At 35.5% G+C, this 19375-nt stretch overlaps 1 protein-coding gene across 6 annotated transcripts in view; it reads left to right on the top strand.

Moving 5' to 3' along the window:
* Positions 1–19375, top strand: part of DNAJC13 (DnaJ heat shock protein family (Hsp40) member C13) — a 122755-nt gene that overhangs the window by 59328 nt on the left and 44052 nt on the right. For all 6 annotated transcript variants that reach the window (XR_012331351.1, XM_019934166.3, XM_073803814.1 and 3 more), the window contains 12 exons: positions 424–486; positions 1589–1690; positions 3153–3257; positions 4907–5109; positions 6204–6288; positions 8933–9087; positions 10131–10176; positions 12094–12248; positions 13635–13836; positions 15928–16043; positions 16646–16724; positions 18132–18267. Coding sequence is in view for 5 of the 6 variants with exons in the window: in XM_019934166.3 (XP_019789725.1) it covers positions 424–486; positions 1589–1690; positions 3153–3257; positions 4907–5109; positions 6204–6288; positions 8933–9087; positions 10131–10176; positions 12094–12248; positions 13635–13836; positions 15928–16043; positions 16646–16724; positions 18132–18267 (1447 nt within the window). In the remaining variant the exon portion in view is untranslated. The remainder of the gene's footprint in view (positions 1–423; positions 487–1588; positions 1691–3152; positions 3258–4906; positions 5110–6203; positions 6289–8932; positions 9088–10130; positions 10177–12093; positions 12249–13634; positions 13837–15927; positions 16044–16645; positions 16725–18131; positions 18268–19375) is intronic.

Below are 19375 nucleotides of genomic sequence, written 5' to 3'. Positions count from 1 at the left end.
CTGAGTACTTGTGGCATAGCATGTGTATTTTAGGCAGTTACATTTTTTCCTTCTTGTGTTCATGATGATGTGATTTATGTGAAACATCACTTACCAATTCTTTAGAATTTTTACTTAACTTGGGAGTATCATTTGGGCTAATTCTTTCATTTACTTCAATTTTTATGTGCATTCTTAAAGCTATGTATTAATCTGTTTGTGACTTAAAATATCTGCCTTTCTAGGGAAATTAAATAAGGTTTATCAAATTGCAGAGAATGTAAGACATTGAGGAATTGCAATAATTGACAGTTTTCTCTGATTTTCTTTGTTTACAAGATGACTTTATTTCTTTTTGGCTGTTGGTTGATTTTGTCCAGTGATGGTAATGTCTTAATTTCTGTTTCTATTTACTTCTGACTAAATTCTCATTTATTTCAATAGTGCACAGATAAACTTGAACGAGATAGGTTGATCCTCTTCCTTAACAAATTGATCCTTAATAAGGTACAGTATTTTGCATAAATATGCTATTATTTCCAAGTTAAGTCACATGTATGTAACAAAGTAAATGATTACAGTTTGACTTAATTATCAAGACATGGTTCTTATCTTCTCCTTTTGCTCTCAACTCTTGAAGGGAAAAGTTTTTGCCAAATATTCATTTTTGAAACCAACACTGACTTGCTTAATTTTATTCTCACTTTTAGTAAATAATGCAGATGTTTTTAAATGAAATAAAATGAGTAAGCCCTAGGAAAATTTAATTTGAATTATAATCTCTTACAAACTTCTAAGAAATTACCAGTTTTTATCTTGCTTACAAAAACAAACTGGAACTTTAAAAAGTTTTTTAGTGTACTGGATTCTATTTCTGAGTACAGAATATTTATTAACAAAAAGACATTGGAAAAATGCAGGATAATTGTAGAACCAGAGAGTTTATCCTGGGTGTTATTCCCGCCAGGCTTTAATTTGTTTATTTTTATTTTATTTTGTTTTGCTCAGAATATATTTAAGTAAAAATTCTTTTTTAATTTAATTAATTAATTAATTTTCGGCTGCATTGGGTCTTCATTGCTGCGCATGGGCTTTCTCTGTTTGTGGCGAGCGGGGGCTACTCTTCGTTGCAGTGTGTGGGCTTCTCATTGTGGTGGCTTCCCTTGTTGGGGAGCATGGGCTATAGGCGTGAGGGCTTCAGTAGTTGTGGCACGTGGGCTCAGTAGCTGTGGCTCACGGGCTCTAGAGCACAGACTCAGTAGTTGTGGCGCATGGGCTTAGTTGCTCCACAGCATGTGAGATCTTCCCAGACCAGGGCTTGAACCCGTATCCCCTGCATTGGCAGGCAGATTCTTAACCACTGCACCACCAGGGAAGCCCAAGTAAAAATTATTTATATGATCTCTCTGTAGTATAGTTTTGCCTTTTTAATTTTTATCTACATTTATGCTTCCTTGAACACAAAATCCTGAAAATACTGAGTAATACCAGTTATGTGCCAGTTTTTCCAAAGAGATTCCAAATATTCTCTTCTTTGAGAGCCTTTTAGGTAGTAGTATCTATTGGAGAGAAAGATTTTAAATTATGTAAACATGTTTCTGTCTTTCAGAAAAATGTTAAGGACCTCATGGATTCAAATGGAATTAGAATCCTTGTGGACTTGCTTACCCTTGCACATCTCCATGTAAACCGAGCTACAGTACCACTGCAAGTATGTATGCTTACCTAGATTTTATAAGTTTAACATTCTTTGAGTACAAATTTAGGATTAAAAGAATCATACAAATCTGAAAATATGTCAGGGTGTCTGGCCGTGAATCTCCTTCTCTGATAACTATAATAGTACTAATGCCTGGGAGATTAAGTCACACACACAAAAAGTGAAATAACCAAAATGGACAATGATGATCCAGTTTTATTTTTCTGATGTCTCTTTTGTCTTTTAAAGTAACTGCATCTCTAATGTGGCTTATTTTGAGGCAATATGTCCTTTAGGATTTAAACTGAATCCATCAGTTATGCAACTAGAACATTCAGCATTGACATCCACTGAGAGTATACTTTGCCTTGAGGAATCTGGAGGCCTTATTGAAACCAGCCAGTAAGAGGACAGAGCTGCAGGTCTCTACCTAAAGGCCTCTTCTGATACCTAACTTATAGAAGGGATCTATACTTGGCTCATTGGTGTTAATGTTAAATTTTTGTTTAATCTCCTTCTTTGAGGAGATGTGTCATGTTTTGGCAGAATTGTGTACAAAAGTGCTATCTGAATATTAGGACATGGCATTTTCTATTATCAGGTACAAATAATAGTAATCATAATGCTTGCATCGTATTATAGTGTACCAGGTACCGTTCTGGTCCACATAATATATTAACTCTTTAAACCCCACAACAGCCCTCCCATTTTACAGATGAGGAAAGTGAGGAACAGAGAGACTAAGTTTGTTGTCCAGGGTCACCTAATAAAGGACAGAGCGAGAGTTAGAACTCGGAAGTCTGTGCTCTTAACCACTTTCCTATAGCTGTCTATATGAATCTAACTAAAAGCTGATGGTAATGAGGGTATTTAAAATCATGTTTTAATAAAATATACTAAGTACATAAAAATTCTATCCTAGATTCTTATAAACATCGGTATATGAAATTATAAGAATTATCTGTCATGAGGGTAGTAAATTGAAAGTAAGTGTTTAAAACCACTAAAAACTTTCCTGTTAGCATTTTAACTCTTTGATCTCAGGCATTTATTTAAACTTTTAGTTGGAGTGAGTTTTTTTCTTTCAAAAGAACTTTAGTATTTTTGAGCATTGTGGTTTTGGTTAATGGTATATGTTTGATTATATAGCTATTTGCAGTATTCTTTGCTACTAAAATTTTAGTGTCCTGAGAATTTATTAATGACCATCTGGAATATAGATGCCTTTGAGTTTAGCTTAGATTGCCAAGTGAATTTAGGAAACTGTTTACTTCAAATGCATAATAAGGAAGTAGCATTTTTGGACTATTAGTTTAGGCATCTAATCCTTAACTCTTAAGATTGGGTCACTTAAAATTTTAGATGGATTTCTAAAGAAATATAAACTCAAGAAATTAGTACTGTGTAACTTTTTATGACATCTGCCCCCTTAGATTTCTGCCTTGAAAAATAACTAAATATTTTTAAAACTTAGAGCAATGTAATTGAAGCTGCTCCAGATATGAAAAGAGAGAGTGAAAAGGAATGGTACTTTGGCAATGCAGACAAAGAAAGGAGTGGCCCATATGGATTTCATGAGGTATGTGTTTGGGAGAAACTTTTCATGGAAGTCTTAGTCATTTTTTATATCCTCCTGATAGCACATATAGAGATGTGGAATATTTTAAATCTATGATTTGATTTACTGTCATCAGCTCCAAGGACTCTGCCATTCTATTTCCACATAAAGGACGAGATGACTTGTATTTCTAGACACACATACACACAAAATCATGTCTTCAAATCTTACTGTTTAAAAGCTATTGTTATGACACTGCTAATTATTAGAGAAATACAAATCAAAACTGCAATGAGATACCACTTCATACCAGTCAGAACGGCCATCATTAAAAAGTCTACAAATAACATTTGCTAGAGAGGGTGTGGAGAAAAGGGAACACTCCTGCACTGTTGGTGGGAATGTAAGCTGGTACAGCCACTGTGGAAAACAGTGTGGAGGTTCCTCAAAAACCTAAAAACAGAGTTGCCATATGATCCAGCAATCCCACTCCTGGGCATATATCTGGACAAAACTATAATTCAAATAGATATGTGCACCCCTATGTTTATAGCAGCACTATTCACAATAGCCAAGACATGGAAACAACCTAAATGTCCACCGACAGTTGAATGGATAAAGTAGATGTGGTACATATATACAATGGAATATTACTCAGCCATAAAAAAGAACAAAATAATGCCATTTGCAGCAACATGGATACAACTAGAGATTGTCATACTAAGTGAAGTTCATACTAAGTGAAGTAAGTCAGAAAGAGAAAGATACCATATGATATCACTTATATGTGGAATCTAAAATATGATATAAATGAACTTATTTATGAAACAGAAACAGATTCACAGGCGTAGAAAACAGACTTGTAATTGCCAAGGGGGAGGGGGAATGAGGGGAGGGTTGGAGTGGGAGTTTGGCATTATCAGATGCAAACTAGTTTATGTAGAATGGATAAACAAGGTCCTACTGTATAGCACAGGAAACTATATTCAATGTTCTGGGATAAACCATAATGGAAAAGAATATAAAAAGTATATATATATAACTGAATCACTTTGCAGTATAGCAGAAATTAACACATTATAAACAACTATACTTCAATTAAAAATAATTTTAAAAATTAAAAATAAAAGTTATGGAAGTAGCACTCAGGTTTTTAATGACTTTTGTATAATAATTATGTTAAGCTATAATGCTTCTTTATGGTATGAACAGGTAAGTTTTAATATACAGTCTTAAATTCATTGAAAATTGCTTATACACTCCAAGGGCAATTTCCATCTTAATTAACATCTGGTGATGGTTGGTCCTGCCAACTTGGCTTCCAATTCTTGGCTTCCCAGGCTCAGTCGGAATTTAGTCAAAGATAGTTTTATAGAAGACCAGCCTTCCACTTATATATAATTTGGTTGCTTTATACTCTGCCTATGGTGTTTATTCTTTCCAGTGTTCCTTATGCTCTGCAGTTTGGCCAACTAAATGGTTATTTTCTGATATTAGCGGCCAAATTTGAGTTCCTGAAGGCCTGTCAACAGAAGTCTTTTGCTTTCTAATAGTGAATTTGTATGTGTATTTCATAGTTCAGTTTATATTTTCTGTAAAATAGAAAACATTAGCAAACCTTTTCATTTTGTTTGGTCTGCTTGTAATAATGATGCCTTCCATTCATTTAGATGCAAGAATTGTGGACCAAAGGAATGTTAAATGCAAAAACCAGGTGCTGGGCTCAAGGCATGGATGGATGGCGACCACTTCAGGCAATACCCCAGCTTAAGTGGTGTCTGTTAGCCAGTGGACAGGCTGTACTAAATGAAACTGACCTTGCTACCCTTATATTGAACATGTTGATCACAATGTGTGGATATTTTCCAAGCAGGTAAAATGTAATTGAACATTTCCATGGTTAACAAGGACTCTAAAACATCTTGTTCTCTCTATTTGTATGGGTGCTTGCTAAGGCATGGGATTGTTCTAGTGACTTAGAGCAAAGGTTTTCTATTTGTGGCTTTGGGGGAATGCTGCTTTGGATTTTGGAGCTTTTTGAAGCAAGATATAAGAAAATAATTTGCAAATTTTATTGATAAAGTAAGCTAAAAAGCAACTTTCTCTGGGAAACTTCAAATAATGTTACAAAATTGAGGCTTACTAGCAGCTCTCTAGCAACAGTAACAATTGTCATATTCATTGAATCAGGTATGAAAGTTTTGAAATGAACACTCTGTGATTCATAGACCAGTGGTGAGTGCCTAGTGACTGCTCCTGATCTGTCAGGTTAGCCTCTCCTGGTTTAAGAACATGAGTCTAGGCCCACATCTTGCCCCGCTTGACTAGTGAAGGTGAGACTTTGTTATCCAGTGATAGTCATAATTATAACCCTTGCATGGAACTTTTCAATTTTTCAAACTTTTCAGTCAAAATTTGCATATATATCATCTTGTTTTATTACTATAGTAAAGATACTTTGTGATGGAATTTAATGAGTAATTGTTAATTTTATAGCATTCGAGGCTTTTATAGTTCCAGTTCTCTTTAAAATTCAGATCAGGCTTAAAAACATACAATTAGTATTTAGAAGTAATGTAGCACTAAAATTGACGCTACACTTGGAAAATACTGAGAGTAGTTAAATTAAGGTTTACATTTATTGAAAAAGTTTGATATGCCCTTTGGGGGGAATATCCACTGACAGTGTGTTGGAAAACACCAAGTTTAAATAATAAATAAGAGTCTCTGGCTGTTCTAGGGTACTGTTTTTCAAGGAAATCTTTTGGAAGGAAATGAAGTCATATTAAGCAGCCAAATAGATTTAAACCAAAATACCTAATCATGTTCCCAGCTGTATGAGAGCTTAGTCTTCATTAACAAAAATGTAAGGTAACATGCTTCATGCCTAGTAGAATGTCATATGCTCTGAACATACAAATCTTAATAAATATATTAAATGTTGACCATAAAAAAATGTTTTTCTAGGGATCAAGATAATGCCATCATTCGACCTTTACCTAGAGTGAAAAGGCTGCTGTCAGACAATGCGTGCCTTCCCCATATTATTCAGGTAAGTTACTTTTATGTTATAAACTAGGAACAATATTTTAAGAATCATTTTCCCTTATTTAAGTTTATTGTGAACCCCAGTCTTTGTCTTATTGTAGTATGTTCCATTTTCAAAAGGCCTGAATTATACTTACCTCACTTACTCCTAATTGAGTTGATATTCTGAATATACTGTGGAAAGTTGTGTATCCAAGAGCCTAGACATGGGAAGCTTCCATGCTCCAGAATTATTCTCATAAGGTTTTATTTATTATCTGTTCTTAAAATCACAACATTGTAATAACTGAAAGGTGACAGTTTGTGGTGCATGTTGGTGTTGTTAGGGGTACTGGGAAGCACACCAGCATCCCACAGATGTGGGCATGGTGGGTTATATCTTAAGAAATAGTTACAGCAGTCTTGTCAGCTTGCCTCAGAGTATTTGAGTCTTAGTTATATGTTATCATGGATAACAACTAATCCAAAGCATTGAGTTGAAATTATGTAGGATATACTAAGTATCTTTTCTTTCTTTCTTATTGTTATTCTGCTCTTTGGGAATTAAGCTACTTAAACTCCAGATGAGCCCTAAGTCAGGTCGCAGAGATGTCAGGTCACTGTTTCTCTCCTGTCTGTAGATTATTCTGTCAAATCTAATTTTTTTATATTAACCACACATGGTGTGGCTTTAAAATATGTCAGTAACTTGTGCCATTTGTATCTCTCAGTTGTACATTGGTGTGAAAAGGGAGAGGAGAGTTACTCAGTATATTTTTACATTCACCAATAGTGAAAGTCACTGGTAATGAAAAAGGCTTCTGAATATGACAGTACCTTATCAACTTTTAAAAGAATTTTCCCCAACTTCTGTTATTTAAGCATACCAGCATTTCAACATTTGTGCGCTTTTCTGTTGTGGGCATTTCTTTTCAGAGCCTTAATTGAAAGCCACTACCACCCTGGCCTGTGTGTGTCTGCAGCTGCATATGTGAAGTGGTACAAGGAGAGGGATTTGTTCTCTATCCCGGCCTCTCTCCTGTAGAGAAAGGACCATGCCTAGAAAATCTGTCTCTCCCAAACATTTTCCCAAGACTTATGAAACTGAAAGGAAAGAAGCAAGGTTGAATTTCAGGCCAGGGAGGATTGACTGAAAAACAGATTTTAAGAGGTGTGGTCAGTGTAACATGAAACTTTGGGGGGAAGATCTATTTTAATTAACAAAAATTTTTAATAGTAACTGAACAAGTAGGAAGATTGAAGAAATTTAGTGATAAACCTAGCTGCTTTTAACAGTATATGCCTCCCATATTTTTTTATACTGAGTTCAAAAAAACATTTCTTAGAAGCTGTTTTTGTTTTCACTTAATTTTCTATATTCTGGGAGGCCTTATTCTTGCTAAGCACAGTTAGGCAGTTGTAGCGGTTTTTAGGAACATTATCTATCTACATTGCTTGGTACAGATTTCTGTACATCATTTGACTGTAAGAGCAATCACCAGTTTTACCATCTGATACAGCTTCAGAATTTTTGGAGTCGTCTAAGATACAGTGAATGAATGTCCTAGGTTTTCTGATATAGTCACAATTTCAAATATTCTAGGTTGTTGCCTGTTAATTCCTGTATTTTTGTTAGAGTGATATCGAATCTTAAACACAAACACCAGTAACACTAGGGAAAATCCTGTGTTATTATATCTCAGTTTTTCTTTTGTAAAGTATATCACAGTACTGTTTTACTATGTATAATCTAAATACTTTGTTGAATAGGTAAGACACCAAAAACAGAGAAATTTAAATTACTTACTTAAAAGACATATGGCTATTCAGTCTCATACACTGAATCTAGAACTTTGACCCCTAATCTGAGCTAGTACTTATTCTTGTTATTGTAATTTTTTACTGGTAGCATTTGACTCCAAATTGGGAATTCTTCAGAAGTAAGTGTTTATAGGAAATTGAAATGCCACTTTTATTAAAGAAATTTAATAAGTTTTATCTTATCAGGTGTTTAGTCATAGCAATACTGTATGCTTTTTTTTTATTAGCCCAGATTCATTCCAGTGATCCCAGATAGTTCCTTCAGTATTGCTAGCTCAGATTTCTGTAAACCACATATCTTGGTACTTTCTGGTAGTGGCACTACTGGTATTTGGTTACCCTCTTGCCTTGTACCTGCACTTGTAGATCTGTTTTTTAGTGCTGTTTCACTGAAAGCTGTTCTCTGCTCAGCTCTTTTGAGTTCTCAGATAGTCTTCAGAGGATGCTTCCTTTCAAATCAACTGACCTGAAACTAACCCAAAGGGTAGCTACTTTTTTTTTCTTCTTTTGTCATTAACAGAGAAATCCATTCAGGAAGATTCCTGCACAGGAAATAATTTTATCTATAATCATGACAAAGCAGCTTCAGGCATGTTTGCACTTTTTATGAATAAGTTTTGATCAATTCTTTATTAATATTTTACTATCTCTGCATTAAATGCTATAAAATATTTTTCAAATCTGTTTAGAACCTGGTAGACAAGCATACTGAGTCTGATTTTTATTTTGTTACACTACTTATGAGAAACTGTAACCCCAGCACATGAAATGCATAAACCTAAGATGAATGGTGATGTTGCAAGTTTTTTACAGCCCAATAACCAGACATTTTATTTCGTTTTTTTTAGCTACTGCTGACCTTTGACCCTATCCTTGTTGAGAAGGTTGCAGTTTTGTTATATCGTATTATGCAAGATAACCCACAGTTACCTCGACTTTATCTTAGTGGAGTATTTTTCTTTATCATGATGTATACAGGTTCCAATGTGCTTCCTGTTGCTCGGTAAGAACTCTAGTGATAATCTATTTGAAATTACTTGAATTGTACATGGACAGATTTATTAAATTAGTTTTTTGTGAGCATATCATTGTATTTATTAAATTTTTCTTTATAAGAGCTGTTTATATATGTCTGAAAATTTGAAAGAAGAATAGGGGAGGACTTACCTGGTGGCGCAGTGGTTAAGAATCTGCCTGCCAATGCAGGGTACACGGGTTCGAGCCCTGGTCTGGGAAGATCCCACATGCCACAGCGCAACTAAGCCCGTGCACCACAACTACTGAGCTTGCACTGTAGAGCCCACGAGCTACAACTAGTGAGCCCACGTGCCACAACTACTGAAGCCGTGTGCCTAGAGCCCGTGCTCTGCAACAAGAGAAGCCACTGCAGTGAGAAACCTGCGCACCGCAACAAAGAGTAGCCCCTGCTCACCACAGCTAGAGAAAGCCCACGCGCAGCAACAAAGACCCAACACAGCCAAAAATAAATAAATTAAAAAAAAAAGAATAGGGGAAAAATTATTCAGAATTACACCATTTTACCACATCTAACATAAGAATTGTATCATCTAGTATTTTAATCATACAGATTTAACTATATTCATATTATATACAGTTTTACATTTTGCTTTTTTCTTAAAATTGAGTAATTTTTTAATATTAATACATAACTGTAATATGACCATAATTTAAATTTTTTTCTAATTCATTTAAGTTCTTGCCTTAATTAGAAATTAAACTGTTTGGGAATATGGATTTACAAGTTGCCTTTTGTGGCTCTTATTTACATATAAAAGATGTGGTCTTAAACAACAAGGTCATACTGTATAGCACAGGGCACTATATTCAATATCCTTTGATAAAACATAATGGAAAAGAATACTAAAAAAAAGAATGTCTATACGTGTATGAGTCACTTTGCTGTACAGCAGAGACTGGCACAACATTATAAATCAACTATTCTTAAAAAAAATCTGGTCTTAGAAAACTGAGGTTACTAAATCTAAATCAGTTCCTATACCTGATAAGTAATTTTCTTTTTTCTAGATTTTTGAAGTACACACATACCAAACAGGCTTTCAAGTCAGAGGAGGTAAGGCAAATTAATCCTCTGAATACGTGACTTAATACTGGGGAAGCTGTCTGGGCACTAAAGTTTACTTAGCTGTGAATTTTCCTTCCTTCCTTTCCTTATAAGCACTTGAGGGCAGGTATTGTTTTATTTTTTGCATTCCTTGTGGTACCTTGCACATAGAAAGTTTACGCTAATATTTTTAAAATGAAAATAAATGTTGCCTATTAGAATTAATAATTAAATTGTAGATATGAATTATAACCTGGCATTGCTATGAATATAATTTGTTCCCTTAGTGTAAAATTTACATTAGTAATGTTCATAAATAATTCAGTATATACCTGAGTCTCATATAGTCAGCTCAGATTCAGTAAGACTTCCACCTTCTTTTTGTTCATATCCCAACATGTTAGAAGTGCTAAGTTTCTTTTTTGAAGCTACTTAATTCTTCAGGTGCTCTCAAGTATTATTGCCATTTTACTGGGGAGGAAAAGTAGGAATCCAAAAAAAAGATAAGACTTATCCAGGTAGCTCTGACAAAATGTAGCTTTATACCTGCATTTTACAGAGATATTTATTGTAAACACATAACTGAATTGTGTTTGAAATTTTGTTAGGCTTTTCATGGAACATTGATTTTCATATTTTATTGAGAGCAGAATAAACCAAAACTAGACCACTGTTTAAGAGACTAACCAAGGAATGTTACACCAGTCTGACAACAGACACAAGACCAAAACTGCATGTTTTATAGAGAGGCCAGTAAAGCCCTAGAAAGTTATCTGTCTACAGTCTAATAATACTAAAGTGATACCCATGGAAGTATGATTTCCATAGCTTTATGCAAATAGAAAATGAGAATATAAAGTTTTTAAAAAATTTGCCCCTATTGTTACCACCTTAATGTAACATTAGGCACTTTTAATCATTCTTTTTTTTCCTTTTTTTCTGTGAAGTTATGCATATGTAATCTTTTTCTTCAAATTTTATAATATGAGAAACTATATACATCATTTTCCCTAACAATATTTTAAATTACAGCCAAACAATATTTGTTTATAGCAGAACTCTAGATGTAGGAATTATGAAATAATAGTATTCTAAAGAAGAAGCAATTCTTCACCCCAAAGTTTAACAGATAGTCAGTTTATGGCTTTTATTAGTAAAAAGCCTGAAAATATTCATCATCTAATTTGTCTTTGCACTAAGTGGTAAAACCATGTCTGGATTTTTTCCCCCCTGTCTCTCTGTCAGATCCTAGAAGAATAAAACATCCTCAGTTTGCCTAGAAGGAAATAAGAAAAGTATTCATAGTCTTTAGGAATTTTTTCCATCAGGTAAAGAAATGAGTTTAAAATTTTAGCATGATAAATATGAACATTACCCTGACTTCATTTGGCCAGTCAGAGAATATGGAGTTCTTAGTACAGTTAATTATAATTACTTTGTATAGAAATACTCCATCTAAATTCTAGCTACATTTCATGAGGATAGGCTCTTTAAGATCTCAATTTTTCTGGACTTATTTTTGAAAACAGAAACAGGTGCAGGTGGGAACTACAGCCAACGATGTAACACAGAATAATTGATGTAAATCTTTGCAGAGTCTTCCTTGTGTTGTTCATTACTGTTATACATGGTCAAAGGCTAATTGTGCTAAATAATGTTGGCAACACCTGACCGATGAGGAGGTTAAGGCTACTGCAGGGTTAGAGCGGGTAGTTCCACCTTGGAGTTCATGCCAAGCCAGTTTATACCAGACACATTGCACTTCTCATTTTGCCATTTTTCCATCTAAATTTCAAAAGCATAAAAGCAGTATGTTCCAGTTATTCTCCTTTCTTAAAATGTTCTCTAACCCCAATTCATTTATTAGAAAACTGAAAAGATAACTTTAGTGTTTCTGATTACGTTTTGTTTTTTTTTTTTTTAAAGACGAAAGGACAAGATATTTTTCAGAGAAGTATACTTGGGCACATTCTACCAGAAGCAATGGTTTGTTACTTAGAAAATTACGAGGCTGAAAAGTTTGCTGAGATTTTTCTAGGAGAATTTGATACTCCAGAAGCAATCTGGAGCAGTGAAATGAGGTAAATAGCCAGCTGATTGTATTTTATACACAGAATCTTTGCCTCTTCCCATCTGGTTTGACTTCTGTGAAAAGATTTCCTTTCACTAGTTACATAATCTAAAGCTACAGTAGTCATTGGTGCCAAATCAGGTGACTGCTGTTGACAAGGCCCTGAGCTTTTTTCTGTTCTAAGATGATTTGACAAAATTACTGTTACCTTAATAGAGCTTTATATAAGGGTGGAGCCTGTTACCACTGGTGCTTTTAGACAATGAATTAATATCTATGTAAGAGATATATAGGAATAAAATCAAGACACTCCTTCTGGGTATTTGGAAATAGAACTGTACCCCACTAATTAAAAACTATGCCCACATGGAATGGATCAGTCTAGAGATACCCACAATCATTTTAGAATGAGGGCTCCCTAGCCAGCACATATTGACCATAATCTGGAGGTTAGCAGGAGAATGCCATAGGAAAAGCCTGTTTCCACCAAGAAAAAGGAGAGGCCCAGAAGCAGATGTCAGTGTCCAGGCAGGCACTGTCCAGGAAAGACTCGGCAGTTAATGGTTCCAGTGTCAAGTCTGGCTCTCTGGAGAACCCCTTGGTCTTCTTAGCTGGATGGCAGTTGATCTTCTGAGTCAGTTACTCACTCTTCTTTGGCTGACTCATACTCACAATGCCACCTGCTCGTCATCATTTGGCTTCTCTGATAGGTTGACCTACAGGCTTGGCATATGCTAGCCATCAATTTGAATATATTCTGTATGAATATTCATATAGAAAATTGAAAATTTTCAATTTGAAAATTGAAATTTCATATTGAAAATATTCATATTTTTCATTGGGAACAAATGTATAGGAACATGAATACGTTTATTACAGTTATTCTGTATAATATTTTTCTCCGGAGATTGGTTAGTATGAGTCTCTCATCTAAAAGATGTAGCTCTCTGTATACTGAGCAAATCAATTTTCTGCTTAGCTGAGGGCCAGATCCCAGGTTGTGCTACATTAACTAAAATAAAGACCAGGCAGTGAGCTTCTTTGGGGTGATAGCTAACTTGATTCTGTGGCTGTGCCCTCATGCATGCAGATTCCATACCATTTGACTTTCTAATGACTGAATTTTCAATAAGAAGGACTGATATTGTCAGCCTTTTTCTCTATGGTCTTCTTTATAGATCATATTACAAATAAGTTTATATCCATGGAGTGTTTTTACATAGTAAGTTTAGAATACTCTGAGTAACATTCTTACAAGCTCTCATTTTAGGCCAATAACTAAGTTATTCTGAAGAAGATCCATTTAATTACCTTGAATGATTACCTGTCTTGACCTTTTCTTTAAAATAGAATAAAATAATGCCTTCATAATGCTTGGAGACTTTTCTAATTGTAGGCGCCTTATGATAGAGAAGATTGCTGCCCATCTTGCTGATTTCACACCTCGTCTTCAGAGTAACACAAGAGCACTTTATCAATATTGTCCCATCCCAGTTATCAACTACCCACAGCTAGAAAATGAACTATTTTGTAATATTTATTACCTCAAACAACTTTGTGATACATTCCGGTTTCCAGATTGGCCAATTAAAGACCCGGTAAGTCAGCAGATTAATTTTTGCCTTCTTAAACCGTAAAAGAACCTCTAATCACTTCTGGGTATTTCTTCTTTCTGTGATAAGAAGGATAATAGCTTTCTTAAATATTCCTCCTTACTTAAGCACTGTGTAATTCTTTCTTAAATATTCCTCCTTACTTAAGCACTGTGTAATTCTAAGTGTAGTTCAGTACATTTGGGTAAATCCCAAACTGAAAGAGTTTTTTCAGGGAGCATAAAAGGACTTTACAATCTTGATCTTTTGTGACAAAAACAAAACAAACTCAATTTCATGTATATAATACAATTACATACTATAATAGCTTGGTGGAAGCTCATCTTTATAGGAGATTCATTAAGCTCACAGATGCTGGAGTTAGGCAGTCTGGGGTTGAGTTTCAGTTTGGCCATTAATGGCTCTGTATGTACATTCAGTGTACCGCTTGACTTCTCTAAGCCTCAGTTATGGTAATAGTACTACTACTACCAATAGCAACTGTTTCATGTGGTGGTTGGTAAGATTAAGTGAGAATTCATATAAAAAAACACAGCATATTCCTGGCACACACTGGAGGCAGTAAGTGTGACTTGCACATTTGTATAGTAGTATCTGCTGTCGCAGTGCCCTTGGGACCCGTCCAACTTGAGCCCCTGGATACCTAGTGAAAGCCTGGAATAAAGTAGGCCTGGGTGCCCCTGTTGGTCTGTTACTATAGCAGAGGTTTTACCATTACCCTTACCATCAGAAGACTTAAGAACAATTGCCATTTGTACCACCAGGCACTGCCTCTTTACAGTGCAATGACCAAATGAAGGCAGGTAGACACTGCTGCTTGTTCCGGATTCAACATGAGATAGCAGAAAAAGTGTGGGCTTTTTAGTCAGACCTAGGTTTGAATCCAGCTCCATCACTTATTAACTGGGAAGTATGCAGCTGTCTCTCAGAACCTCAATGTTTTCATGTATTACTGAAATTTTATATAAGAATTAAATCTGCAGTCTGTAAAGCACATACCTTCTTGGCACATAGGCATGCAGCAAATATTAGCCCTCTTCTTCTCACCCCTACCCAGACTCCCTTGTGTTCACTATCCCTTATGTTTGTTTGAATACCAGTATACCAGTAATTATGTTAGATCACCTTGAGAAGCATGCGATCATATACTGCTTCCTCTCTTACTACAGTGAATGCTAATTCCAAAGTTTTCCGTACTTTCTGAACGTTTCTTTAACAGTTAAAAGTAGAGACAGGGCTTCCCTGGTGGCGCAGTGGTTGAGAGTCCATCTGCCGATGCAGGGGACACGGGTTTGTGCCCCGGTCTGGGAAGATCCCACATGCCGCGGAGCAGCTGGGCCCGTGAGCCATGGCTGCTGAGCCTGCACGTCCGGAGCCTGTGCTCTGCAACGGGAGAGGCCCGTGTACTGAAAAAAAAAAAAAAAAAAAAGTAGAGACAAAAATTGGCAGAGAATTAAAATATCACTTTAGGGACTTCCCTGGTGGTCCAGCGGTAAAAGAATCTGCCTTACAATGCAGGGGACGCGAGTTCAATCTCTGGTCAGGGAACTAAGATCCCACATGCCACGGGGCAACTAAGCCCGGGCACCACAACTACTGAGCTCTCGCGCCTCAAGTAGAGCTCACGTGCTCTGGAACCCGCGCACCACAACTACGGAGCCCATGTCCTCTGGAGCCGCCTGTCACAACTAGAGAAGCGAGAAACCCGCACACCACAACTAGAGAGAAGCCTGCGTGCTGCAGCAAAGGATCCCGCATGCCTCAACGAAGATCCTGTGTGCAGCAACTAAGACCTGACACGGCCAAAAATAAATTAAAAAAAAAAAATTAAAATTAATAAATAAATAATAAAATATTACTTTTAAAAAATATAGCCCCATAACAAATACCTTGCTATCTGACCATTTAACAGTGCTAGAAGGTGATTTTGGTTATTTGTATTTTAGAAAGCTGTTAATTGGTTAGCCTAGAAATGTCAGTTGAAATAAATACAGCACAACAATTCTGTAATTTAAAAATTATATTCTGAAATAGTTTTACTTTAATAGATATAAATTTTAATTCTCTGTCTTTAAGGTTAAGCTTCTAAAAGATACCCTTGATGCCTGGAAGAAGGAAGTAGAAAAGAAGCCACCTACAATGTCAATAGATGATGCTTATGAAGTGCTTAATCTCCCTCAAGGACAGGGACCGTGAGTCATTTTCAGTATCATCTTCCTCCTTCTTGCAGTTTGTGTTATACATGAGGAAGAGATTTGACAACAGTGTGTCTAGGATCGTAAATGACAAACGTATAGGAAAGAATGCAGATTTAATTTATCATCAGTGAAGTTTTATAGTAGAATAGATATGTTAGAGAAAAAGTTTAAAAGCCATTTTAAGTATAGACTGAATTTGTTCATTTTTGACAAGGCTGATAGTTAAAATAACTTAGAATTATAGTTTGAAGTGACAATTTGAAAAGTTAGTTTAAAATTCTTAGTTCTTCAAAACCTAAATATGGTTTTGTAATTTGAAGTGAATATGGTAACCTTGCATAGGGAATGTTTAGGTTTTATCTTTTATGTGTAAAGATAACACATAGGAATCATCTTACTTAAATCTTACTGGGTTTAATTTGATATCTACTATATGATCATATACAGTAAAAGTAAGATTCTTAAAATATCATTTTAGATGATTGTGTAAGTACTTTCTTGCACCTTACTTAAGCACTTTTAGATGATTTTAGATGATTGTGTAAGTATTTTCTTGCACCTTACTTAATTCATGAAACAGTTTTCCTATTTTGTAGGCATGATGAGAGCAAGATTAGAAAAGCTTACTTCAGACTTGCACAGAAGTACCACCCTGATAAGAATCCAGAAGGGAGGGTATGTACTGCCTTTGGAATTAGGGCTTTGGGGTTGACTTGCTTTTGCTTTATTACTATTTCAGGCAGAGGAAAGATACGCTCATCTTATGCGCCAGTGTCTGCCTCATAATATATGTCCAGTGTATGTTTAATTAACCTCTGACCCACGTGCCCAAGTTTTCAGCATAAATGATCTTCTCTCATTTTATCAAAAGGACTACACTGTGACTAGTAACTTTTGGGTTTTATTCTCTTTCCTTACCCATGTCGGTTTGAGAATTAATTCTAATGGGCAGTCACATGAATAACTGAAAATTAGGATATGGGTGAACTTAATTCATTTGTAGTGATGCCATTGCCACCCAGATTGCTTTGGGTAATTTATTTTTTTCTAATGACATCCAACTTCATATCACTCTTAATGAAAAAGTAGAAAATTTGCTTCAGACTTAAAGTCATCTGCTGCCAGCATTCCCTGATCTTGTCTTTTCCAGCTTCCTACTACAGCGCCAATGGAGATTCATAAAAGATAAAATCAGACAAGGACCAATAAAAACAGTACTCATAGTTTGTTGCTAGAAACTTGGAGTAATTTCCACTGATTCAGGGCTAGTGTTTTTTATTAGAGACAGGCAGTATTCCTGAATAGGAAGACAGCATTGAAAAAATGTCACTTTTATATGTTTAAGGCATTTTTAATCAAAAGCCTGGGACATTTTTTGAGAAATCTAAAGCAATTCAAATTCATCTGGGAAAGAAAACAATCAATATAGGAAGAAATTTTGAAATTAGAATTAAGTTGCTAAACTTAAACTACCAGATATTAAAATACTCTATAAACTGCAATAGTAAAATAGTATTATACTGGCACAAGGATCAACATATAGATAAGGAACATTATAGTATAGTAGTTTAAGAGCACAGATAGAGTCAGACCTGGGTGTGCGTCTTAGCTCTGTGAGCAATGGGCTTTGTGACTTTAGGCAAGCTAACATCTTTAAGGTGAGGTTAATAAGGGTACACACCTCACAAGGCTGTTTTGAGGATTAAGTGAGATAATGTATGTAAAGCATTTAGCACAGTGCCTGCCATAGTGCTCAAAAAACAGTAGTTCTTATCATAACTATTTTTGTAACAACTCAGAAACTATCTCTGGTGTGTATGAGTTTAATATGACATATATGGTATAAGCTACTGAAGAATAATTTTCAGTAAATGGTACTGAGATCATTGAATAAGTATTTGGAAAAAAAAATTGTTTCACCTTAAAAGTATACCACCTATATTACAGTTGGAATGAATCCCTTTATGTAAAAAACAAAACAAAATAGTAACCAAAGAATTTACTGGCAAAATACAAATCATCTGTGTTCTAAGTTGTAATTCGAGATGTTAACAAAAGTTAATTGTCTTTGGTTACATACAGGATATGTTTGAAAAGGTAAATAAAGCCTATGAATTTTTATGTACCAAATCAGCCAAAATAACAGATGGACCAGATCCAGAGAATATAATTTTAATTCTGAAAACACAGAGCATCCTCTTCAACCGTCATAAAGAAGGTAAGGCATGTGTTATTCTCAAATTTTGATTTACCCTCCAGCTAATTCTACCATGCTTCTTGTTTCTGCAGCCTATTTCTAATTATTATTGCAAAAGACTCTTAGAATTGCATTTTAGATATAGTAAAAGAGTAGTTTTCTGTAGTTAGAATAGTTTACATTTCCAACCAGATTTCATTGTTCCGTCCTAAAGTACATTTCTGTTCTCTGGAGGTACTTGGTTAGTTTTTGTCTTTAGCCATTTAGCAGTAAACATATTAACTGAGATATAAAATGGACCTGGCATTTAAGGATCATTAAATGTCTTTTATAAGACTGTACCTATCCATAAACCTCTAAAGGCTGAAAACACCAAGAGTGTTCTGGTTTTTAAAAAGCAACAGAAACTTTTCAAATGATCCTATATATCCCTTCACACCTCATTTCCTGTGGTAGCTTTCGAAACCCTCTGATCCTGTGGGACAGTTTGAAAAATTTATAGATAAAATAGGTGTGATTTTGTAACCAAAAGTAGGATCCAGCTGCTCACCATTCAAAAGCCAATAAAGAGGCAAGGTTGGTGGAAAGGAAAGTTTGCTTTATTTTGGATGCCAGTAATCAAGGGGGTGGGGTGGAGGAAGGGCAGCTGCCTGTTCAAAGGCTGATTCCCCCCACCCCAAACCAGTGGGCAAGAGGTTTTATAGGCTGAGGGAAGGGGCTACATGCAGAAACAGTCCAGTCAGCTCTGACAGTCATCTTAAAATTGGTCATGTGGTGGTCTGACCAGTGTCATCTTGATTGCTTTAAGTACAGTTAGTCTTCAGTTCCAGGGTCAGTTTGTTCCCATTTCCTTGAGGCCACTTCTCAGAATTGTGGCAGCTTATGTCATGGCTATAGTCTGGTCATCATGTAGTTAACTTCTTCCACCTGGTAGGAGTTTTCAGTATCTATAAGACAGCTCACAGGATATGGCTCAGAACATTATCTGTAGGCTTTGAGGAGGAACTAAAGGTCCTTGACTTTGCTTAATGACTAAACTATTATTTGGTCTCCTTTGACTGTTTGCCTTTGTTTCTGTATTTCCTCACTTCTCTGATTAAACTTATTCTTTGGCTAAAGTTTTTGCACA

This window comes from Tursiops truncatus, chromosome 4 (genome assembly GCF_011762595.2).
Source record: "Tursiops truncatus isolate mTurTru1 chromosome 4, mTurTru1.mat.Y, whole genome shotgun sequence".
NCBI classification, from domain to species: Eukaryota; Metazoa; Chordata; class Mammalia; order Artiodactyla; family Delphinidae; genus Tursiops; species Tursiops truncatus.
This window is presented reverse-complemented; position numbering and strand designations above follow the sequence as displayed.